The following is a 26,138-nucleotide window of genomic DNA, read 5'->3' as shown; positions in this document are numbered from 1 at the left end:
CCAAGTAAGGGCACGGGCAAATGGTATCAATGGTATAATGCTTACATGAATAAAGTCCTGGGAAATACAGACATTACATTTCTGGTGGGATTATACAGCCTAATAATAGATGGTCTGGAAATACACACAGATTTGGGGGATATAGACATATATGGAGAACAAGAGGGTACAGACGGACTAAAATAGTACATTAATTACTACACCTAATAAAATATCATAATTACAGTCTTACGATCAGTTTGCTAACCTCACATTCCTTCCCCTACTATTTTAGTTCCTGTACCAAGTTGTTCAGGAACCAATAACAACCTGTAGTGGGATGCAGAGCAGAGAATCTGAGGTTTGGATCTACCACCTGAGTCCCACAGAGTGGCATCATACCAAACCCATCTTGTAAAAGGCGGCTGGTTTGCAGAAGCAGCAAGGGCAATATCACAATAGAAGTTATGCATGTTAACTAACAAGTGAGTTAGCAATCCCCCGTCCTCAAATGTTGGGTACCCCCCCTCTGCAACATCGTAAACTTTCACACCGGGCACACCTATAGGGTGTGCTAATACTTTTGCCCCTGGCACAATGGGGCAGGGAGCAGTTTCCACCTCCCCCTCTTGCCCAAGGAACATCTGCCAAACGGCAGCCCAATATCGGAGCCCTGGCACTTCCGCCACTCTGTCAAGTCCTTCCTCCCTCAAACCCAAACTAGGGGCATGGCAAATTTCAGTACAGCATTTGGTCTCAATGCTCAGGGCTGAGAAGGGACCCTCCATCAGGAACAATTCCGCTGGTGGCTGCAGGGCAAGCTGGTCCACGGCCAGTACTACCCCCTCAAAAGCCTGGGTCTCACCTGCCGCTTCCTCTGCGCAGTCCTCAGTCTCCAGGATAACCTCCTTCCCCAGCTGAATATGCTGGGCAGCCTGAAGCACGACATCATCTGCGACTGGTATGCTTGTGGCCTGGATGTTGGCGAACACTCCTCTAACCACGGCGATCTCTTCTTGGACGCAGTCCTCATAGATCCCCTGGCAGCAGGATAATAGCTCTTCATCTTCCATCTCAGCAAAAGGGAAGCTGTAGTGCAGCTCCTCCTGGATAACCTCCTTCACTTTGGGGATAACCTCCCCCTGTATGGAACACGGAGCAGCTTCTTCCCTAGGCTGTGGGAGAAGCTGTTGCAGGCGGTGCCTTTCATCAGCCACCCTGCGACACTGGTCTCGCCATGCTGGGGTGTCCAGGAGCCCGCGATCAATCGCCTCTTCTTCTGCCACCACGAAGCACTCCTCCAGACACTGCATTTGTTCCCACACACTCAACTGTGCCCCGAAATGGAGGATACATGCCCGATAATCAGCAAATGCATTTGTAGGATCTCCCTGATCGTGAAGGATCTGCTGAAGGATTTCCCCACGAGTGCAGGATTGGATGGGTATACCTCGCAGCTGACATTCTGCTATCAGCTCCTCCATACTCATTTCTTCCAGGGCAGTTAGGGGCCCCCCTGACAACGACCCTTCTCTTGCGGTAACAATTAATTCTGTGGCAGACCCCTCGGTTGTCTGCCCAGATTGCAGTAGCCCCCTTCTAGACCTTTCCTCCGGTTCTATCTGGGGCATCAATTTATTCTGGACTTGGCCTTCAGCCTCAGAATATTGTCCTCTTTGTAGCATTTGGGTCACTGTAGCAATCACTTCCTCTGTAAATTCTACAAACTCTGGCTCGCCCAGCAGATTGCACGAGGTGGCCTCACCTTTACAGTGCAGGAATGCATCCCCCAGGTAACACAACTTTTCCTGAATGCTGGATACTCTCCACCCGCTAATCATCTGCTGAGCTTCTTCCCAGTACTCCCAGATATACTGCATTTTTCTGACAATAAATAACAGATCCGGCTTCCCAGCCTGCCGATACACTGAAGAACCTCCATCCCTGAGCTTCTCTGCTCCAGGGGTCTTGAGGCATCGATTTTCTTTCCTTGGAAACATTTTCCCTTTCACAGGACTGACACCTGCTCACTTGCTGAACATCACTTTATTGCATTTTCCGTTTCCTTACATATGGCCTGATCCTCTGTTCTCTGTGCTTTCTGTGCTCGATGGTTGGTGTCTGAATGATCCCACTGTCGCTGCCGCCAAATGTGAGGATACGGGATTCTTCAATCACTCAGACACCGAGCAGATGAAACCAAAATATGGTTTATTTTTATCACAGCACACGAAAGTAGATGAAGACATGAAAAAGATTCAAATGGTAGCATAAAAAACATCCGGGTAGCAAAGTCCTTGTAGCATCACAGTCCAAAGCACAAAACTATCACTTATTCCACACAGCAGTGATAGCATATAAGTCCACACGATACCTAGACAGAGCATAACCTCTTAGTCCAGGACAGTCCATCAATTCTCTCCTCCTGGCTTGTGTGCCAGTCATTTTAAAAACTTCCAATTTCCCACGGGGCTTAAACTGCCAGTGGGCCGGTACTTGGTTCGGATTGGTGGACCCCAGAGTCAGACACATCCCCCCAGGTAATATCCAGCTGGCCATCTGCTGCAGCCCCCCTGCTGGGTCGGTTCCAGAAAGTCTGGAAGTGGCCAGCGATATGCAGAGCAGTGTCAATACAACGAACAATAACCAGCTGATTACGTTGTGTGGTGGTCACCCCCTGTGGACAACCTTCCTGTTGATAGCAGGGGAATTTGATCACCCCCTGTGGTGATTGTCCTTCAGCTATCACCCTCATGTAAATAGCAGGAACAATAATCGGCTGATTACATTATGGGCTGATCACCCCCTGTGGACAACCTTCCTGTTGATAGTAGGGGGATTCGATCACCCCCTGCGGTGCCCGGTTCCACAAAGTCTGCTAGAGCCCAGAGGTTTACAAAGAATTGTAAACCCCCCTGTGGAGATGGTTCCTCTGCTATCTCTTTCCTGTAAATAGCAGCACAATAGCAGGGTAATTGGATCACCCCCTGTGGAGATTGCCTTTTGGGAGGACAGTTTATGATAACCCTTTTCCTGTATGACCAAGTAAGGGCACGGGCAAATGGTATCAATGGTATAATGCTTACATGAATAAAGTCCTGGGAAATACAGACATTACATTTCTGGTGGGATTATACAGCCTAATAATAGATGGTCTGGAAATACACACAGATTTGGGGGATATAGACATATATGGAGAACAAGAGGGTACAGACGGACTAAAATAGTACATTAATTACTACACCTAATAAAATATCATAATTACAGTCTTACGATCAGTTTGATAACCTCACACACACATTCATACATACAAATATACATATACTCACCTTGCCAGTCTCCCCCACTGATCGAACCTTTTCTCCAGTTGTGTGTTCAGGGGATTAAAAAAAAAAAATTGCCCGACATCCGGACTTGAGGAGCTGCACACACATGCGGGCCTCCCCAATACTGGTGGGAATTCTAGTGGAGAAGGCTACATCCAATCAGGGATGAGCTGATTGGTTGAGGGGAGTCCCAGCCCTGATTGGATGAAGCCATCTCCACTGGAATCTCCCTTATTACCGGGAAGGACCCGCATGTGTATTTTAAACTTTTACAGTGTCCATGTTGACATAGATACCAAAAACGGTGAAAAAAAGCATGCTGACGTTTTCCTGTGTCTCTCATTTCAATGTCAACGTTTTGCTTGTGTCGACCTAGTGCTTATTGACCAAAGGCTCCAGTCATCCTTCCCGAAAACCCAAAAATCAAAGCCTCATCAAGCCAGGTTTGGTAACCGTCAGGCCCTTTAGCAAGATAACAAGCTGTTTTTTCTCATGCTGGAAGTCCAACCCTGGGGGTTTCCAGGGTGGGTGGTCGGTTCCTGGACTGACAATGTATAACAGACCTCCACAAACAATTCCTGGGTGTTAGACATGGTATTTTTCGACTACAACCTTTAATTTTTTATTCTAACCAATTTGTTACCACCGGTCTGCCTGCCAGATGCCGCCAAGGCTTCTTCCCTTCAGTCCGCCATTTCTTCCCTTCTGCCGACTGCAATGATCACCCCTGTCCCCCCTTCTCAACACGGACAAGGTTTCTCTTCACATTTTTTCTTGGTGTGGCAGCCCAGTGGGTCTTTCCACAGCATTCGCAACCTGAGACAGCGCAACCTGTTGCTGAGATTACCCAAATTCAGAATGGAGCCTCTTTGATCCATTCTTCTGACTCTATAACTAGGAGACTTCATGGCATTCTTAGCATTCAGGACGCCTATCTCCACATTCCCATTTGTCAATATCACCAGCATTTTCTTTGCTTTATGGTGAGAGACAGGCATTACCAGTTCAAGGCTGAGCACAGCGCAGTGAGTCTTCACAAAGGTGATGGCTGCCCAACTTCACCTACAAGGAACTTGTGTTCTACCTTATCTGGATGACCCCCTTCTGCTAGTGCAGTCTCCAAAGGATCTGCAAATTCATCTCTACCTCTTACAGGATCTGCTACAATCCCACAGATGAATAATAAACTGTCAGAAATACAGTTTAACTCCATCCACAACAGTGCTTCATTTTTGTGCATTGCTTGATACCCCTGCGCAGAGGGTCTACCTACCAGCAGACAAGAGGACAGAGCTCTGGGAGATGATTTGTAATTTCTGAAACACAGCAGGGTTTAGGTTCATCTGTGCATGTGGGTGTTAGGAAACCAAGTGTCCTGCTTCGAAATGGTCAAATTTTGACGGTTTCACTCCAAACCACTACAGCTGGAGCTGCTCCATCAGTGGAGTCGCTCTCACTTCCACCTCAGGCCCCAAATGCTACCTTTATTTTCTCCTCTCCCCTATGTTGGCTCAAACCTTCTCATCCCAGCATGGGTCGCACCTTTGCAAATTACTACTAGATTCTGCTGACCACAGTCACCAGTCTCCGAGGTTGGGGAGAGGTGGAAGATCTTTCCTTTCAGGGTTTATGAGCAAGCCACGACATGTGCCTGCCCATCAACATCTTGGGATTACAGGCAATCTACTGTGCTCTTCGTCAGATGGAACCAATGCTCCACAACAGGCCAGTGAAGATATAAACAGACAATATGCCAGCTGTGCTTATATAAATTACCAGGGCAGGACCAGGAGTTGCACCACCATGGGAGAAGTCACTATGATTCCCAGGTGGGTGGAACAGTTTCTTCCCTCCCTATCGGCAGTGTACATTCCAGTAGTCTTGAACTAATTCCTGAGTCTACAAGATGTCCATTCAGGAGAATGGCTGCTTCACCCAGAGGTATTTTACCTCTTGACAAAATGCTGGGGTCAACCTCTGGTGGACATAATGGCCTCCAGGCAGCTACACATATACAGCTCTTGGACCCAGGGATCCAGAATTATGCTTTTTGGATGTCCTCTCAGCACCTTGGCCATTCCAAATGGTATACAGCTTTCCTCTCATTGCTATTCTTATACGAGTATTGGGTCGGCTGAAAAATGAGACTGTGACCACCATTAGGGTGGCTCCAGATTGTCTGAGTACGTGGAACTTCTCAGACTGCTGGTTGCCCCTCCAAACCATCTCCCACTTTCGCCGGACCTATAGTCTCATGGACTTTTTCATCACCTGGATCTCCTCAAATTGAATTTGGGGTGGCTGTTGAGTGGTCAATCTTAAGAGGTTTGTCATTTCAGATCATTCAAACATGCTCGCAAACTATCCTCTGCCAGGATTTATCATAGGGTTTGGCATTGGTACTTCCAATGGGGCGCTTCAAATGCTATGACCCAAAGGTCTATCGACTCTTCAGTGTTCTGGAGTTCCTGCAAAGAGGTTTGGACTTGGGCCTTCATTGTTCCTCCTTGAAGGTCCAGGTCTCAACCGTCTCTATGTTGTTCCAATGACAAGTGGAAGCTTCTTTCACATTTCATACTTTTTTGCAGGGGGTGCTACACCTTCAACTTCTGGTGCAGCCATTGATACATCCGTGGGATTTGTCACTAGTCCTTCATAAACTTCAGGGAGCTCCATTTTGAGACATTGGATTCCATGTATCACATGGAAGATTTTTTTGGCCATTTCCTCTGCTTGTAGAGTTTCAAACTTAGGGGCCCTCGCTCATCACTCACCCTTTTTAGTGTTCCATGAGGACAGAGCGGTATTACAAACTAGAAAAGATTTCTGCCCATGGATGTGACTGGAACCAGGTACATTTTTGTACCAGTTTTTTCTCCATAACTTTGTTCTTCAGTCTCTCGCAAAACAGGCCTTGGCTCGCTAGTTGTGTATCACCATTTACCAGGCCAATCTGTTGGTGGGGAAACTCGTGCCAGTTTCAGTGAAGGCCTTCTCCACTTGGTCTGTTGGTGCTTCGTGGGCACCGCCCACCAGTCTTTCCTGCAGAGCATCCACGTGGGCTTCTGTGCATATGTTCATCAAATTCTATCATTTCTCTTTCAATGGTCCTGGTGACACAGCTCAACATTGGGATGTAGGAGGGTCCGCAGGAGCCAGGCACCTATCCTAAAGCTTTTGGAGGGTAGGCTCCTCCCTTCTGCATCCCAGACTCCTCAGTTCGTGTTAGGTGCCCACTGGAGTGGGTGCTATATTAAAGGGCTGCCGGAGCAGCCGAAGGATTAGAGTTAGTTAGGAGTTTTTTTTATTTTATTAACTTTTACACTAGCTAGGTAGGCACAGTGTGAGGATTCTCACTGAATCCTCACACTGACAGCGCAGCAGGAGCTGACAGAAGCGCGTCCTGTCAGCTCGCTGTGCACAGGGGAGACGCTATCTGGCCTCCCTGTGCAGCGCTTACAGCTTCTTTTAAGAAGCTGCCTGGGCTCCGGAGCGCTATGAAACCGGCTTCACGCTAGGTGGGGATCATGGGGGACAGGCGCTCCGTGATGGCGGCGGCCATTTTCTGCGGAGCTTACACACTGAGCTCCTATATGAGAGGACAGCAGTGTGTTACAGGCATGTTCCAAGTGGTCCCCAGCTGAGGGGGAGACACTGGAACTTGGAGATCCGGTAATGGGAGCGGCTGTCTGGTGGTGGTTGGTACCAAAAGTCACGGACCCCGCAGCAGCAGGGACTTGGTCTCTTCCCTCACGCTGTTTTGGCACCATTCGGAACGCTTGCAGCGGAGCTGAGCTGGCTGACAGATCCTGGCAGAGTGTTTGGATTTCCTGGGCATCGTTTCCCCACATCTTCAGACAGATAAGTGACTGGGTGCATTGGCTCTGTATAAACGCTTGTACATTGAATGTGCTGGGACTGTGTTACTTTTCATCATGTCTGAGCAACAGTCTGTGGCTTTGGGGGAGGGAGCCCTTAGTACATTGAGCGCTTGCAGTGTTTGTACACTGAAATTTGTCCCTGAGCAGATGGCCAAGGGGGGCTTGTGTATTACTTGCGCTAATGTGAGACCCATGGGAAGTGAACCCCAGAGGGTAGAGCAATTGGAGCCTGCGTGGGCCAGTGCCCTGGGCAGGTCAGTGAATGCCTTAGTGCAATTGCTGGACAGGCAGAGTGATGTGTTGGTAGCTTCCCCGAGACCTAGTTCATCATCTCAGCAGTCCTCTGGCTCCTTGCCTCTGACCCAGGCAGATTCTGGCTTTTTACAGATTATGCAGGATACTGCAAAGGGGATCAGCAGGTTTAATGATTTGTTAGACAAATTTGATGGTGACACTATGGGGACCCCTAAAAGGTCTTATTCAGTGCCATTGCTTGTTGCTGAAGAGGAAGGAGAGTACACAGACATACCCTGGGATCAGGGTGATGACTCTGAGGATTCCTCTGCCGCAGGGGTGGAGGATTTGATTACTGCTGTAAAACAGGCTTTGAATTTGTCTGTGGAAGATAAAACTCCTGCAAAAGGTGTTTTTAAACGGCAGCGTAAGGAAGCTGTTACCTTCCCCGCAGATGAAGGTTTACAGGATTTATTGGAAGGGGCTTGGAAAACGCCCGATAAAAGGCTGCTGATGCCTAAGAGATTCTTAAGTCTGTACCCCATGCCTGAGGTTCATGCAGACCTCTGGGAGAAAGTTCCAGTGGTAGATGCTTCTGTGGCACGGTTATCAAAAGCCACGGTGCTACCAGTGCAGGGGGGAGCAGCCTTTAAGGACCCCGTAGACAAGAAGCTGGAGGGTAACCTCAAGGCAATATTTGAAGGGGTGGGCTACACTTTACGACCTCTTATAGCATCAGCCTGGGTCTCTAAGGCCATGATTGTGTGGGCCAATGACCTGTGTACTATTTTACATGCTGACCCTTGTGTGTTGTTGCTTGCTGAGAAGCTTAAAGCAGCTGCGGAGTATGTGCTTGAGGCTGAGGAGGAAGCTCTCAAAATGGCTTCCAGAGTGTCCACAGTGTCCGTCAATGCCAGGAGAGTGCTTTGGCTTAAAGCCTGGGAGGCAGATAACGAGTCTAAGAAGGCCTTAGAGGCATTAGCTTTTAAAGGAAAGCTGTTGTTTGGTTCAGAACTGGAAGAGATTATTAAGCAGGCCACGGGTGGTAAAAGTACCTTCCTGCCGGCTCCCGCTGCTAAGCAGAATTCAAGGTTTTCTGCCTTTAGGCCATCCTTTCGGCCCTCCCCTAGAGGGGGTGCGTCCTTTCGAGGACAGTCTTTTAGGGGAAAGTTTCAGTCCTCCAGGGGCAAGGCCCCAAAGTCTAAATTCGGTTCCTTTCATAAGAAACCGAGCACCAAAGGAGAGGACAAGCCCTCCGCATGACTACCTGGGGAATCTCCGGCGGTGGTCAAGGTGGGGGGGCGTATGAGATGGTTCAGGGACGCGTGGGCATTGTTGGACCGAGATTCCTGGGTTCTAGACATTATATCCCAGGGTTACAAAATTCCCTTCAAAGGTCTTCCTCCGAGAAGATTCATTTCTACTCCACTGCCAAAGGAGTCTCGGCTCCGTACTGCTCTTTTGGGGGCGGCTCAATCCCTCTTAGAGAAGGGTGTGGTTATCCCGGTCCCACGAGCGGAGTGGAAGAAAGGTTTTTATTCCACTCTGTTTTTGGTGCCCAAACCAGACGGGTCTTTCCGACCAATCCTAAATCTAAAGTCCTTGAATCTCCATCTGTGGGTAGACCATTTCAAAATGGAATCTCTATGGTCAATGCTGCTAAGTCTGGACCAGAAAGACTTTTTGGCGTCCATGGATGTCCAGGACGCATATCTGCATGTGCCTATCCATCCAGAACATCAGGCTCTCTTGAGGTTTGCGATAGGAGATCTGCATTTGCAATTCCAGGCGTTGCCCTTCGGTCTGGCTACAGCGCCAAGGGTATTCACCAAAATAATGTCAGTAATGGCGGCGGTGCTCCGACTGAGGGGAATCACTGTGATTGCTTTGAACAGCAGGTCGTCCAAATATGGAGAGTCGGAGGAAAGGTTACAGAGTCACTTGGCAGAAGCCATCAAGTTTTTACAGGCTCACGGTTGGCTTTTAAATTTACAAAAGTCTCAGTTAGTGCCGTCACAGAGACTCCAGTTTCTGGGAGTTGTCCTGGATACCCATCTACATCGGGTATTCTTACCAGAGACAAAGGCCAGGGACCTGGCCTCCTTGGTCCGGGAGATCCTCGGGTCTCAGAACCCTTCGGTTGGAGGTGTCTCAAACTGTTGGGGAAGATGGTGGCGTCTTTCGAGACGTTACAGTTCGCCAGGTTCCACTCTCGAGTGTTCCAGTGGAACATCCTGACGTCTTGGTCGGGGAATACTCAGACCATGAAGTTAGAGCACATAGTGTTGTCTCCAGAAACTCGGTCTTCCCTACAATGGTGGATGGAGGTGGATTCCCTTCAGTGGGGTCGGTCTCTGCAGTCCTGGGACTGGCTGGTAGTCACTACCGACGCCAGTCTCAGGGGCTGGGGGGCAGTGGTTTTGGACCTGCGCCTGCAGGGCTTATGGACCTCGGAGGAGTCTGCCTTGCCGATCAATATCCTGGAACTGCGGGCTGTGTGGAAGGTGATATCTCTGGCAGGAGAAAGATTGCAGGGTCTTCCTTTAAGGATTCAGACCGACAACGCCACGGCTGTGGCATACCTGAATCATCAGGGAGGCACACGCAGCAAGCTGGCCATGTGGGAGGTTTCCCGGATCTTCTTGTGGGCGGAACAGAATGTTCCATCGTTGTCAGCAATATTCATCCCAGGGGTGGAGAACATAGAGGCCGTTTTCCTGAGCAGGGAGGAGCTGCTGGAAGGGGAATGGAGCCTGAACCCACAGGTTTTTCATCAAATCACATTGAAGTGGGGAACTCCGGAAGTGGACCTTATGGCATCACGGTTCAATCATCAGGTTCCCAGGTTTTATGCCAGGACAAGAGATCCACGAGCCGAAGCAGTGGATGCTATGACCATCCCCTGGGAGGGGAATCTGCTTTATGTCTTCCCACCGTTTCCAATGCTGGCGAGAGTATTGAAAAGAGTCCAGGCCCAGGCAATTCTGGTGATTCTGGTGGCCCCAGATTGGCCAAGGAGGTCCTGGAACTCGAGGCTTCAGAGATTGTCTGTGGACTCGTGGTGTCTACCTCTGAGGTCAGACCTGTTAAACCAAGGGCCGTTCAATCACCTGGATTCAGCTCGGCTAAATTTGATGGCTTGGCTGTTGAGACCGCCATCTTGAAGAACAAGGGGTTCTCGGAGGCTGTGGTTAACACCATGATAAAAGCTAGGAAGTCAGTCTCTTTTGCAAACTATTATATGGTCTGGAAGACCTATATTCGGTGGTGTGAAAGGCAGAAGTTGCACACATCGCGATTTTGATTGTCTAAATTGCTGGAGTTTTTGCAGGATGGCTTCTCAACTGAGTTAAGCCTTCAGTCACTCAAGGTACAGATCTCGGCCTTGTCTATTTATTTCCAGAAGAGGATAGCATTGTTACCGGAGGTGCAGACCTTCCTGCAGGGGGTTTCTCGATTGAAACCTCCCTACAAACAACCAGTGGCTCCATGGGATTTATCTCTGGTTCTGGAGTGTCTTCAAAAGGCGCCTTTTGAGCTGTTTTTGTTGGCGGTTGCGTCAGCAAAGAGAGTATCGGAGTTGGGAGCATTGTCCTGCAAGTCTCCCTTCCTTATATTTCATGATGATAGGGCTGTCCTTCGGACAGTACCCCAATTTTTACCAAAAGCAGTCTCTGCTTTTCATTTAAATCAGGAGATAGTTCTACCTGTGTTTCAACCCCCAGAGGGTTCAAGGAAAAGGGACAAATTGAGGAATTTGGATGTTGTGCGCGCCTTGCGCATTTATGTGGACAGGGTGAAGGGTGTCAGGAAGACTTACACTTTGCTAGTCTTGTATGATGTGCACAAGATTGGTTGGCCTGCCTCTAAGCAGACCATTGCTAGGTGGTTGCGTTCTGTAATTGCCTTTGCATATACTAAGGTTGGTAGGCCTGTGCCAGCCAGGATTAATGCGCATACCACCAGGTCGGTCGCCACCTCGTGGGCGGTTCGCCATGGGGCCACAGCTGAGCAGGTTTGCAGGGCTGCCACTTGGTCATCTGTTTATACCTTTGCCAAATTCTATAGGTTCCATGAGTTCGCGTCGGAGGACGCATCATTCGGGCGAGCGGTGATGAGAGCTGCAGACCTGAGCGTACCCACCCAAAGGACCGGCTCTGGAACGTCCCAATGTTGAGCTGTGTCACCAGGACCATTGAAAGAGAAAAAGGGATTTTTGTAAGAACTTACCGTTCGAATCCCTTTCTCTGATATGGTCCTGGTGACACAGTGATCCCTCCCTTACGCTCAGTAAGTATGCCAGGTTCATGATGTTTCATGTTATATATGGTTGAAAAGTTATTTTTTGAAAATGTGCATATAATATGTGCAGGCGTTTGTACTGAGTTAATGTATTCCAGTGGCTTTGAAAGATTGAACTGAGGAGTCTGGGATGCAAAAGGGAGGAGCCTACCCTCCAAAAGCTTTAGGATAGGTGCCTGGCTCCTGCGGACCCTCCTACATCCCAATGTTGAGCTGTGTCACCAGGACCATATCAAAAAAAGGGATTCGAACGGTAAGTTCTTACAAAAATCCCATTTTTGACACCTTTGCCTCAGCAGATGCTGCTTTCGGGTGAGGGGTCTTCAATACAGCTCTGGAGCGTTCCCAGCCATAAAGGGACAGCTTTGTGACATCCCATAGTCCCAGAATCCACCATGGGCTGAAAGTCAAAAATAAGACTTTTGTCTTACCTGTAAAATCCTTTTCTCTGAAGCCATGTTGGATGCTGGGCACCTGCCCTTACACCTCTGTCTAAGCAGAGTTCTGCTAGCTTTGGACACAGTCAGGGGAGTGTTATGCTTGTGCTCGGTGCGTGTTCCTCTGTGTGGTCTTCTCTCCTATACCAGTTACTCAGCTTGTTAAGTTTTACTAGTTCCTGAGGACAGGGGGGGAATAGGGTAGGAGGAGCCTAACTCCAGAAGTTAACTCCATGATGCCTGGGTCCTCCAATCCCCACCATACCCATAATCCCAACATCCACCATGGCTTCAGAAATAAGATTTTACAGGTAAAAATTAAAATTTTCTGGTTTATCCCCCTTCAGCCTCTTCCTGAGATGATCTGGATCTACTAGACGTAGTTCTGTGGATTTACTTGGATCTGCTATGTCGTCTCCAGAGACTATTCTAGTGCAGGGTGACTGGTTCCTGACTGGGCGTCCACGCATTCCTCTGATCATACCTATGTACACAGACCATGAAGAGAAGGGAATGAATCCTGGTCTTGTCTATAACAGATTGGGGACACTGAGTCGGTCTAGAGACCAGTTAGATCCAGAATATAACGAATAGCTCTGAAGGCAAAAAGTTATATGAAGAGTCTTCCCTGCATTTAATTAGGATTTACCATGGGTGCAGGTCAGTGTTTGGGTGGACATTGGGGTTGGACATCACTGATAACGAGGCTTCCAGTCCTGTGACAATGGCAGGGAAATGTTACTGGCCAATGGCTGCTGTCCTGTTGGTGATGTCACAGTGACTGGGTGGTTGCATTGTACATTATTAAGGCGGGTCTGTTCTAGGTGATTTATTTTCTCTTTTCACCAACAGTCAGATTTGCTGTAAGTACATTTAGAATTGTAATAAAGTGATTAGAAATGACTGATACAATGACAATCTGCTCCTCAGTGTAAGATAAATGTTTTATTTCCATACAATTTATTTCATTCTCTGCAGATGAAGACAGAAGGAAGAATATCGTGATGGGAGATCTCATTTTGTTTCCAGACATTAAAATAGAAGATTCCGTCATACGAGATTCTCCAGGAGAAAACACCATTATCTCAGATATACATCCAGTGCTTTATAGTGCAAATACAGCATCTGATCCTTCATCTCAAGGGGATTCTACTCCTAATAACTCTGCCATTGTTACACATAGTACAGGTCATACAGCTGATACAGGCTTTCCATGTTCTGAGTGTGGGAAATGTTTTACACATAAATCAGCTCTTGTTACACATCAGAGAACTCACACAGGTGAGAAACCATTTCCATGTTCTGAGTGTGGAAAATGTTTTACACGGAAATCATATCTTCTTATACATCAGAGAAGTCACACAGGTGAGAAACCATTTCCATGTTCTGAGTGTGGAAAAAGTTTTGCATGGAAATCAAATTTTTTTAAACATCAGAGAGTTCACACAGGCGAGAAACCATTTCCATGTTCTGAGTGTGGAAAATGTTTTGCAGATAAATCACATCTTGTTCTACATCAGAGAAGTCACACAGGTGAGAAACCATTTCCATGTTCTGAGTGTGGAAAATGTTTTGCAGATAAATCACATCTTGTTCTACATCAGAGAACTCACACAGGTGAGAAACCATTTCCATGTTCTGCGTGTGAAAAATATTTTACACATAAATCAAATCTTTTTATACATCAGAGAGTTCACACAGGCGAGAAACCATTTCCATGTTCTGAGTGTGGGAAATGTTTTACACATAAATCAACTCTTGTTACACATCAGAGAACTCACACAGGTGAGAAACCATTTCCATGTTCTGAGTGTGCAAAATGTTTTCCACGGAAATCATATCTTCTTATACATCAGAGAAGTCACACAGGCGAGAAACCATTTCCATGTTCTGAGTGTGGAAAATGTTTTACACAGGAATCACATCTTGTTCTACATCAGAGAGTTCACACAGGTGAGAAACCATTTCCATGTTCAGAATGTGGAAAATGTTTTACACAGGAATCACATCTGGTTATACATCAGAGGAGTCACACAGGTGAGAAACCATTTCCATGTTCTGAGTGTGGAAAATGTTTTGCACATAAATCACATCTTGTTATACATCAGAGAAGTCACACAGGTGAGAAACCATTTCCATGTTCTGAGTGTGGAAAATATTTTGCAGATAAATCAGGTCTTGATAAACATCAGAAGAGTCACACAGGTGAGAAACCTTTTTCATGTTCTAAATGTGGAAAATGTTTTACACTTAAATCAGGTCTTGTTATTCATCAGAGGAGTCACACAGGTGAGAAACCATTTCCATGTTCTGCATGTGGAAAATATTTTGCGCGAAAATCAATTCTTGTTGTACATCAGAGAAGTCACGCAGGTGAGAAACCATTTCCATGTTCTGAGTGTGGAAAATGTTTTACACAGAAATCACATCTTGTTATACATCAGAAAAGTCACACAGGTGAGAAACCATTTCCATGTTCTGCATGTGGAAAATGTTTTGCGCGGAAATCAATTCTTGTTGTACATCAGTGAAGTCACACAGGTGAGAAACCATTTCCATGTTCTGAATGTGGAAAATGTTTTACGCATAAGTCAAGTCTTCTTAGCCATGAGGCACAATGCCAAAACAGTAGAAGAGGCACAGGCATTTCTTAGAGTGGAGAAAAGCGGGACCAACCAAGGTTGGTATGGAGCGCTTACCAGGAGTGGTTTTGGTCAAGTAGCTGCTGCTGGAGGGAGTAGTCAGCTCCCAAATAAAAAAGGATAAAGCAAATAAAAGGTATATAGCAGCGCTAATATTACAATGTAAAAATTTATTTATTACACAATTAAAAACATAAGTAAATAAAATGCATTAATGAACCAATTGGTGCAAAACAATGACAACAATAAATGGTGGGACTGGACCCAATTATAATCACCAAGAGTGGAATGGTAATGAACCTGCTCTGATCCAGAGAATTGGGGGGGGGAGTCCTTTACGGCCACTTGAATGGTATCCTGAAGCGAGAATTTTGGTGGACTACAACCGATGGCAAGTGTGGAATTAGCCCAATCGGGAGTCCCGCTGAGATGGAAAAGTCAGGTGTCCAGACAAGAAATGTAGGCTAGAGACTCTCAGGAAGGTTGGTTTCCGATCAGATAATCTTAGCAGGTGCGATGGTCCTCGGTGCAAATTGAGGTTTTTGAGGTGAAGTGGGTCCAGGCAGGGGGTGTCACCAACGCGTTTCGCAGTTCTCAGACTGCTTTGTCAAGGTGTCTGTTTAGGTCCATGGGAGCCATTTTTATACCTGAACACCCATGTGTTCATTTGCATACCACATTGGTTCACATTACAAAAACACAATAAAAACAATAAGTGGAGTTACTCGGAGACAAAGAGCATTTAGTATCAACATGCATTATTAGTCTAATGACTATTTTGATTGAAATGTAAGCCAAAAAACGTATTTATAAAGCAAGCACATATGGAAGCACTTCCGGGTTATTGTCAAATCATTAGCATAATAATCTTCCGGTTTTGTGCTACACATTTAGATAAACCCATTGTTAGGATCTGCGGTGGTGATATAGCACTACTTCAAAGTGTAGCTGGTAAATGGGGTAATCGCCCCGTTACTTACATATAAACTGCAGCATAAGGGCATAATTTGTGCAGATCGTAATTCATGTATCCAGGAAGTGACGTTACGCCCGACTTTAGCCGGTGCGCACGTCACTTCCAGTTCTGTAGTGTACTCAGCCGTTGTCTTGGATACCTGGCTGTATAGAGAGTGACGTTCCGCCGAGATTCGGCGCTCACGTCACATACGCATAGCTAGTTGCCATGGATACCGGGCTGAGAAGGGATTGACGGTGCGCCTAGATGCGGCGCTCACGTCACATCCGGTCAGCCGGGTTGTGGCACGTCTTTCCTGCCATCTGAAACGCAAGTTGCGTTTCATTGTCAGTCTAATCATTTCCGGATGATGCATCTCGTGCTTGTGTTGTCATAGCAACACCTGTAATCTTAGTAATACGTTATATCTGGAATATCGCACTTTAAGAAACACCATAATGGTAACTCATAGTAAGGGGGTAAATCACATATACGCTTTTATCAACGTAAACATGACAACTAGCATAAAGGTATGGGGCACGTATAGAGTTCTGTTCATACATTAGTCAATCATTATTTCGAACATATAGATGTCTGTGGATACAGTTTATTTTACATATGATAATTATTTATTAAACAGAGTGGTTTTCTAAACTCTTGAAAAAGCTGCAAGAAGCCGCAGTGAAACGCGTCAGGGTGCATTGACCAACTTGCTACATCTGTGTCTGCGCTTGGACCAGTATCTGGATTCTGATGCTGTTGGAACTATACAGACTGCACAAACTACTCCTGATTCAGGTTATTGGCACATATCTATCCACTGTGACTAGTGAGGAACCACCAAATGAACATTTATCTATAAGGACACCTGGGACTCTCCTCCAGCAGTGATGGGCCTGGGAATGACCACCTGCAATGCCTTGTGCATCTCTTGTTAGGGAGTTAGTGATCTGCAGCCATTACCTAGACTGAGTCCATTTATGTCACAGGAACAAGCACAGTAGCATTTATTAGGGGGGGGGGGGTTAATAATTTACTAATAGTTATGTTACATTCTGGTTATTACACAGCAATCAGAAACCATATACACTGGTCACGTCAAGGTCCGCACATAATATAGAGGCAATGATATTACCAATAATACATCTGGACAGAATAAAAAGGGGAATTGCTGTTAGTTTAGAGAATTGTGCTCGGAATACAAAGAAAGTAAGTGATACTATGGGGAACGTGACGCAGGCACTGTATAACATGTCATTTGTATGCACACAAACATTGTACAATAAAATAATCTTTCCCTTGTGAGATCATCACGTCGCATCTGGAAACAATAAAATAACTATGGAACCTAAACAGATCGGGGATCAATGGATAAACTAAAAGTCAAACCCAACGGATCAGCCCAAAAAATCGGATATGTCTGACATACGCTCCGGCATGCAGTCCTGTGCGCATTGGAGGTCGGACGGCTGACCATAAGATGGGTCAGAATTGGACCCATCAGCGGGGCATCACGGGTGCTTTTTTAGAACCCACAAAGTGTTTCGCATCCGATCAGGTCCAAAGGTGTGTGTGTGCCAGCAGTGCCACCACTGGCACACACCTGTAGTCTGCAGAGCGGGGAAGCGCCGGGCAGGAGAGACAATCTCCTCACTCTGCACACTCCAGGGAACAGGCTGCACCGGAAGCTGCGGGCAGCCAGGAGATTTCAAAGCTCCCATTCAAATGAATGGGAGGCTGCTGATTGGCTGAGGGCTCTCCCAACCAATCAGCAGCCTTCCATTCATTTGAACATTCAACTTTCCCAGCAGCTATCCTGGGGGCACTTTTTACATGTGATAAATCACGTGATTTATCGCAGGTGAACAATGTCACATCAAGTGCCAAATCATTGTGAGCTCTGCCGGGGGAAATCTGGTCCTTAAGACACTTTTGGGAGCCTTTAGAGAGATGGGGAATAAAATAGCACAGCAAAAGTGATCAGGGTCAAACTTATTAGGGTGTGAGACTCAGACAAATATTATGGGAGAGTTTTCCCATTTTTTAAAGCAGCAATCATTTACACTGCAAAACCAGGGTGATTTTGCCATGTCACTGATTGCCTCCTTAAAAGAAAAATGGGAAATAATCTCTGACTTTCTGATTCTCGCACCCCTGATTACATTTGTCCCTCGGCGTAGAGAATAAGCTAAGAGACCTGGCGGAGCCACTACATTAGGAGATGGTCAAACCATTTCAGTTTTCTGTGTGCAAGAAATGTTCACAGAGATCTTTGTGCACAGTACAGAAGTCATACAGGTGTGGATCTGTTTTTATGCTTTGAGTGTGAGAAATGTTTTATACAAAAATCATTATTACACATCAGGGAATTTACAGGTGAGAAACACTTTACATGTTCGGAATGTGAGAAATGTTTTACACAGAAATTATATTATGACGCATCAGGAACACACAGGTGAGAAGCGCTTTACATGTTCTGTGTGAGAAATGTTTTACACAGAAATTATATTATTACACATCAGGGGAAGGATATAGTAAGAAACCTTAAACCAATAAATGAGTGTAGAATAGAGGGCAAAGACAGCTACATTGTGAAGGAAGTTTGGAAGAAGGGAACAAGGTATATGGAAGGAGAGACACAGCCAAATACAAATATTGTCCATGCTACTGATTTATCATTTTAGGAACCTTCTGTAACAGGTAACATGACAAGGGCAAAGGGAAAATTAGATCTGAAATGCCTTTATCATTTGAGTTCCTGGGCCCTGATAAATGATGTGGAGGTTCTTCCTTTGACAGTAATTAAAGGTATAGCGGAAAGAAGAAAAAAGCGCTTTCTGTTTGGGGGCACGCTTACTAAACCGGAACGTATAATTATATATGTACAACAGTTAGGGAACAGGCGCTCCTGCGGTGTAAGGGAGAAATATAAAGCACAATCCGGGGCTAATTTCACCCAATCCAAAAGAAGGTATAAGCACAAGAGTCCTTTTGGTAATATTTATTAATAGTACTTCATGCGCACTGCACCGTGGATCTTCAATGGTTTCTCAACACAACCCAACGCGTTTAGTCCTTACAGACTTCATCAGGGGTCATCAATTTCTAAAAGTTGAACACAACACATGTTTCACATACAGGGTACACTTATGCTGTAAATTGATAATGTGCAACCAACATTTTATATATATACATATATATATAGACAACTTGAGGAAGGCACTCCAAATACAGATCCACAGTAATTGCCGGGGTGCTGCACGCAGGGTGAGTATGTAGACAGTGATATCGTGGCACTCTCTCGGTCTTTCAAAAAGAAGCTCAGTACACAAAGTACAATACATATATATAGATATCGGTGTCGACCTGGCACTCCTGTGGTTGGGTACAGCTCACCCTGGTGCCCTCAGGATCAATTCTGTAGAAATAGGTAGAAGCAGACAGCGGCACTCAAAAGGGATTTTTCAAAGGTGTATTTCACAGAAAACGGCAAACCAACGTTTCGGGGTCTAAGTCACACCTTTGTCAAGGTGTATGTGCAAACGAGAACCTCTAAATGTGCTTACCTTATATAACGAAGTGAATCATGTCAGATCACGCCACTCAGCCAGCGTGTGCGCTGGTGCCGGAAAACCGGAAGTTAAGGGGAGTGTGTCTCTCAGCGGAGTTCCTGTAACGTGCACCGCATCGTGATGTGCAAGCTTCACCGGTGTCATGGTTACTAGCATGGGCGGAATTACAGTAATCGGCAACCAGGGCTTTCTCGCTGTGTGGGGCGGTCTGTAACAAAACCAAAATAAAACATGCTATTATACAGACAATAATATAGACCATAATGTAAAGTCCACCATACTGGACCCAGTGTAACAACTAGTGATTTAAGAAAGATGCACCAATACAGGCGCAATGGTATAAAATCAGTACATTAAAATCGTGATACATATATATATATATATGGGTGGACTGAATAGTCAGTAATAGGTGATAAAAGGAAAACGTGCTGGACTGCCACAGGACCTATATAAATCAGCGTCAAATAGCCTAACTGGATAATATCTGCATAGTCCCTGTTCAATCGGATTGACACAAAGGTCATACTCTAGTGGTCGTTAGGTCACCAAGACTAACACAGGCTGTGACAGGACACCTGTTCCATCACTATAATAAAGTGTCTGGAACTAGAATATCTGTATGTAAACTCTGTACATTCCATGTAACGGTCTAATAATAAGTTCAAGGCTGGTGCGACTCAGCAAAGGTAAAGAGATAAAAAGAATTCACGCGGAGGAAGTAAAAGCACACAGTATGATGTCATGGACATTCTAGGAATATAAATGCGGAAAAGGAATTCCAAGGAGTAGTTCCAGGGAATATACAGGCGCTTGACAAGATCTGTCCCTCTAAATGTTAGCTGCTGCTCAAAGAGGGGGGATAGTCAGTCCCCACCAAAAGAAACCAACACCACCAATCACGCTCAAGGTGAGAGAGCAGCGCTAAGAAACAATTTACACACAACTGTTTAGTACAATGTAGAAAATAATTTTACTGAATAAAATCAAAACATAAGCATAAAATCACCACAATGCAGAGACAATTGCCGGCTGACATGTAAAAAGGGTTCTTCACATCACAGGAATGAATTTCAATGTGGATTGGGCCCAGTTGGGATGTGTATAATGGAAAATTCCAGGTGGGGTGTGGGGGGGGGGGGAGAGGAAAGGTAGTCACAGGTAAGTGCACTTTACCAGTTGGTCGGAGCTCTTGATGTCCAATGGTTTCCACTCAGGTGGTATTGTAATCCTCACAATGATATACGGCACTTGTTCAGCCGTTGGAGGAGAGTCGGCTTCCGCTCTATGGTGGTACCCCTCGTCTGTTTGAGCTTTGAGGGGAGGGGGGTTGTAGATGGGAGGGGGGGGGGGATTTTGGCACCCCAATGGAATCCAAAAAGCGGTGTCCGCCGAACTGGAAGATAATGACTTGGTTGGTGGTGATTTACTCACTTAGACAATGTCCTCCATGGGTGGCAAGCTGGAATTATGCTGCTGGATGTTGGGAGGAGGAGTATCCACCATGCACCAGGTGGGATGAATTCCCTGGATGGGGGGACACAGTGAATCCATAGGTGATGGTGCACCTCGAGTGGGTAGGTCCAATAGGGGTAAGGGGGACCACACGTAAGGTCCTGGAGGTGAAGAACAGGTAGTCCTGCTGACGCGTTTCACTGCCAACTGCAGCTTTATCAAAGGTGTCTAGCAGTGACTCCAGTATGGGTATATATACCCTCCCTAATGGGCCAATGATCAGCATGTGTGTGTACAAACAGTAACATAAATATGCACAATATCCATAAAATCAACTAAATTACATTATAGCAGGAGACAGACGCATAATATTAAACACAGAGTCTGCAATAATAACAAAAATACCTAAAAAAGGTAGGGAAGTGGTATGGTATGCAAATCAGAACGGTCACGTGACTCTGTTCATTAAGCATAAAAGGCGTTTCTAAATAACTTGCAGGGTATATCTAGACTGGTGGCCAATCATTGTGGCACATCCAGAGTAATAGTTATATAGAATTTAGTGGGCTTAAAGGAAAGTGGCGAATGATTCGTCCTGTGGAACGCATATGCATTCCAAATAGCGTTTTACTATTAGTTCCGCCATCATACCGGAAGTATTTGGCAGACGGCGGGAACTGGAGTGAGTAGTATAGGAGTATAATGGGAGGCAATTGTTTGATGTACATTGCCATCCCATAGAAAGGTTCCGGGCTTCATACCCATCGTATCCATAGGGGTGCAGAGGTGATTGGACTCTGGATTAGTCACATGATTCGTCCCGAGCAAATCAGAGACCATGTGTAAGTATTTATATGGTAGTTTATAGTGAGAGAGATTTGTCAATGAACAGTTTAAATAGCGATCACGTGACCAGACTGATTTCTAACAACAAAAAGTAACAAAATCAAGTTAAAAGATAGCGGATGTTATATAAAATAAGACAATCAGTTATATAGCGCAGGTGCGCTCCATATCACGTGTACAGACCATTAAAAAATTAGTATGAGGAACAAATACATTTTATCCAGAGTATTGTGAAATGGTTAATAGTTGGAAATAGAAATAGAGAGAATGTCAATTTTATCTGGCAGCAAATTTATAGCTAATCAGGAAAGAATGTTTATAGGTTGTAAGAAGCATACACAGAGACAAGGGAAATAGAATGGCTAAAGATAATTATTTTATATAAGGAAAGAGATATATATATAATAAAAATAAGGAAAAAAAAAGAATGAAATATGTGTAATATCTATGTACAATTGGATAGGGAATTCATCAATAATAACGAAGATCATATTAACTTGAATTTAGCAGTAGTATAACATCCATAGATAGTGGGACATCAATGGATAGTCTAGATGCTATCCTAAAATTAACAAGGAGCAGTGACAAATATGCAACATGATATACCAGACTTAAGAAGCACAATATTTAGTTCCATTGCTTCGTTAAGACCTTTAGGGAACAGACAGTCTATCTTAAAGGTCCAAAAGATTTCTTGCCTGCAGAGGGTGCGAAAACTATCGCCGCCCCTTTTGGTTGGGGGTACATGTTCAAGACCAGTCAGTGTGAGATCCTTCGGATCATTGTTATGACACTCAGAAAAGTGCCGGGACACGCTGTGCAGCAAGGAACCTTTGAGGATATTCCTACGATGCTCAAGGAATCGTGTCCTCAGAGGCCGTGTTGTGCGCCCCACATATTTTAAGTCACAGGTACATTTCAGTAAGTAGATGATAAAGGGCGTATTGCAGTTAATAAAAACCACGGACCTTTAAAGTGTCATATATGTGTTCACGACCAAAATTTTATTAGTAATGTAATTACAAGTAATGCATTGTGTTCTACCACACTTGTAGCATCCCATTGGTTTAACGGGTAACCAATTGGTGGTTAAAGTATGTTTATCTTGGGAGTCTCGGAGACAGCTGGGGGCAAGAAGGTTTTTCAAGGATTTATTTTCACGAATAGCCCTCTGTATTCCCAGGATAATCACATATATACCATGTCCTCAGTCACTGCGTGTCTCCTACAGATGGGCCCAGTAACAGAGATACCCCAGAGAGATGTCCCCGTCCTATGTATTCCCAGGATAATCACATATATACCATGTCCTCAGTCACTGCGTGTCTCCTACAGATGGGCCCAGTAACAGAGATACCCCAGAGAGATGTCCCCGTCCTCTGTATTCCCAGGATAATCACATATATACCATGTCCTCAGTCACTGCGTGTCTCCTACAGATGGGCCCAGTAACAGAGATACCCCAGAGAATGACCCCATCCTCTGTATTCCCAGGATAATCACATATATACCATGTCCTCAGTCACTGCGTGTCTCCTACAGATGGGCCCAGTAACAGAGATACCCCAGAGTGATGTCCCCGTCCTCTGTATTCCCAGGATAATCACATATATACAATGTCCTCAGTCACTGCGTGTCTCCTACAGATGTGCTCAGTAACAGAGATCCCCCAGAGAGATGTCCTCATCCTCTGTATTCCCAGGATAATCACATATATACTATGTTCTCAGTCACTGTGTGTCTCCTACAGATGGGCCCAGTAACAGAGATACCCCAGAGAGTTGTCCCCGTCCTCTGTATTCCCAGGATAATCACATATATACCATGTCCTCAGTCACTGCGTGTCTCCTACAGATGGGCCCAGTAACAGAGATACCCCAGAGAATGACCCCATCCTCTGTATTTCCAGGATAATCACATATATACCATGTCCTCAGTCACTGCGTGTCTCCTACAGATGGGCCCAGTAACAGAGATACCCCAGAGAGATGTCCCCGTCCTCTATATTCCCAGGATAATCACATATATACCATGTCCTCAGTCACTGCGTGTCTCCTACAGATGGGCCCAGTAAGAGAGATACCCCAGAGAGATGTCCCCATCCTCTGTATTCCCAGGATAATCACATATATACCATGTCCTCAGTCACTGTGTGTCTCCTACAGATGGGCCCAGTAACAGAGATACCCCAGAGAGATGTCCCCGTCCTCTGTATTCCCAGGATAATCACATATATACCATGTCCTCAGTCACTGCGTGTCTCCTACAGATGGGCCCAGTAACAGAGATACCCCAGAGAGATGTCCCCGTCCTCTGTATTCCCAGGATAATCACATATATACTATGTTCTCAGTCACTGTGTGTCTCCTACAGATGGGCCCAGTAACAGAGATACCCCAGAGAGTTGTCCCCGTCCTCTGTATTCCCAGGATAATCACATATATACCATGTCCTCAGTCACTGCGTGTCTCCTACAGATGGGCCCAGTAACAGAGATACCCCAGAGAATGACCCCATCCTCTGTATTCCCAGGATAATCACATATATACCATGTCCTCAGTCACTGCGTGTCTCCTACAGATGGGCCCAGTAACAGAGATACCCCAGAGTGATGTCCCCGTCCTCTGTATTCCCAGGATAATCACATATATACAATGTCCTCAGTCACTGCGTGTCTCCTACAGATGGGCTCAGTAACAGAGATCCCCCAGAGAGATGTCCTCATCCTCTGTATTCCCAGGATAATCACATATATACTATGTTCTCAGTCACTGTGTGTCTCCTACAGATGGGCCCAGTAACAGAGATACCCCAGAGAGTTGTCCCCGTCCTCTGTATTCCCAGGATAATCACATATATACCATGTCCTCAGTCACTGCGTGTCTCCTACAGATGGGCCCAGTAACAGAGATACCCCAGAGAATGACCCCATCCTCTGTATTCCCAGGATAATCACATATATACCATGTCCTCAGTCACTGCGTGTCTCCTACAGATGGGCCCAGTAACAGAGATACCCCAGAGAGATGTCCCCGTCCTCTGTATTCCCAGGATAATCACATATATACCATGTCCTCAGTCACTTTGTGTCTCCTACAGATGGGCCCAGTAACAGAGATACCCCAGAGAGATGTCCCCGTCCTCTGTATTCCCAGGATAATCACATGTATACCATGTCCTCAGTCACTGCGTGTCTCCTACAGATGGGCCCAGTAACAGAGATACCCCAGAGAGATGTCCCCGTCCTCTGTATTCCCAGGATAATCACATATATACCATGTCCTCAGTCACTGCGTGTCTCCTACAGATGGGCCCAGTAACAGATACCACAGAGAGATGTCCCCGTCCTCTGTATTCCCAGGATAATCACATATACCATGTCCTCAGTCACTGCATGTCTCCTACAGATGGGCCAGTAACAGAGATACCCCAGAGAGATGTCCCCGTCCTCTGTATTCCCAGGATAATCACATATATACAATGTCCTCAGTCACTGTGTGTCTCCTACAGATAGGCCCAGTAACAGATACCACAGAGAGATGTCCCCGTCCTCTGTATTCCCAGGATAATCACATGTATACCATGTCCTCAGTCACTGCGTGTCTCCTACAGATGGGCCCAGTAACAGAGATACCCCAGAGAGATGTCCCCGTCCTCTGTATTCCCAGGATAATCACATATATACAATGTCCTCAGTCACTGCGTGTCTCCTACAGATGGGCCCAGTAACAGAGATACCCCAGAGAGATGTCCCCGTCCTCTGTATTCCCAGGATAATCACATATATACAATGTCCTCAGTCACTGTGTTTCTCCTACAGATGGGACCAGTAACAGAGATACCCCAGAGAGATGTCCCCGTCCTCTGTATTCCCAGGATAATCACATATATACCATGTCCTCAGTCACTGCGTGTCTCCTACAGATGGGCCCAGTAACAGGAATACCCTAGAGAGATGTCCCCGTCCTATGTATTCCCAGGATAATCACATATATACCATGTCCTCAGTCACTGCGTGTCTCCTACAGATGGGCCCAGTAACAGAGATACCCCAGAGAGATGTCCCCGTCCTCTGTATTCCCAGGATAATCACATATATACCATGTCCTCAGTCACTGCGTGTCTCCTACAGATGGGCCCAGTAACAGAGATACCCCAGAGAGATGTCCCCGTCCTCTGTATTCCCAGGATAATCACATATATACCATGTCCTCAGTCACTGCGTGTCTCCTACAGATGGGCCCAGTAACAGAGATACCCCAGAGAGGTGTCCCCGTCCTCTGTATTCCCAGGATAATCACATATATACCATGTCCTCAGTCACTGTGTGTCTCCTACAGATGGGCCCAGTAACAGAGATACCCCAGAGAGATGTCCCCGTCCTCTGTATTCCCAGGATAATCACATATATACAATGTCCTCAGTCACTGTGTGTCTCCTACAGATGGGCTCAGTAACAGAGATCCCCCAGAGAGATGTCCTCATCCTCTGTATTCCCAGGATAATCACATA

General features: G+C 45.9%; 1 protein-coding gene across 1 annotated transcript in view; it reads left to right on the top strand.

The window, feature by feature from the left end:
- LOC146009528 (uncharacterized) overlaps positions 1-26,138 on the top strand; it is a 41,522-nt gene that overhangs the window by 6,790 nt on the left and 8,594 nt on the right. The window contains exons 3-6 of the mRNA XM_083149971.1: positions 13,138-14,561; positions 18,039-18,211; positions 19,995-20,059; positions 20,168-20,235. Of these exons, the coding sequence (XP_083006097.1) occupies positions 13,138-14,561; positions 18,039-18,211; positions 19,995-20,059; positions 20,168-20,235 (1,730 nt within the window). The remainder of the gene's footprint in view (positions 1-13,137; positions 14,562-18,038; positions 18,212-19,994; positions 20,060-20,167; positions 20,236-26,138) is intronic.

Source organism: Crinia signifera, chromosome 6 (genome assembly GCF_055691185.1).
Source record: "Crinia signifera chromosome 6, ASM5569118v1, whole genome shotgun sequence".
In the NCBI taxonomy this organism is placed as follows: Eukaryota; Metazoa; Chordata; class Amphibia; order Anura; family Myobatrachidae; genus Crinia; species Crinia signifera.
This window is presented reverse-complemented; position numbering and strand designations above follow the sequence as displayed.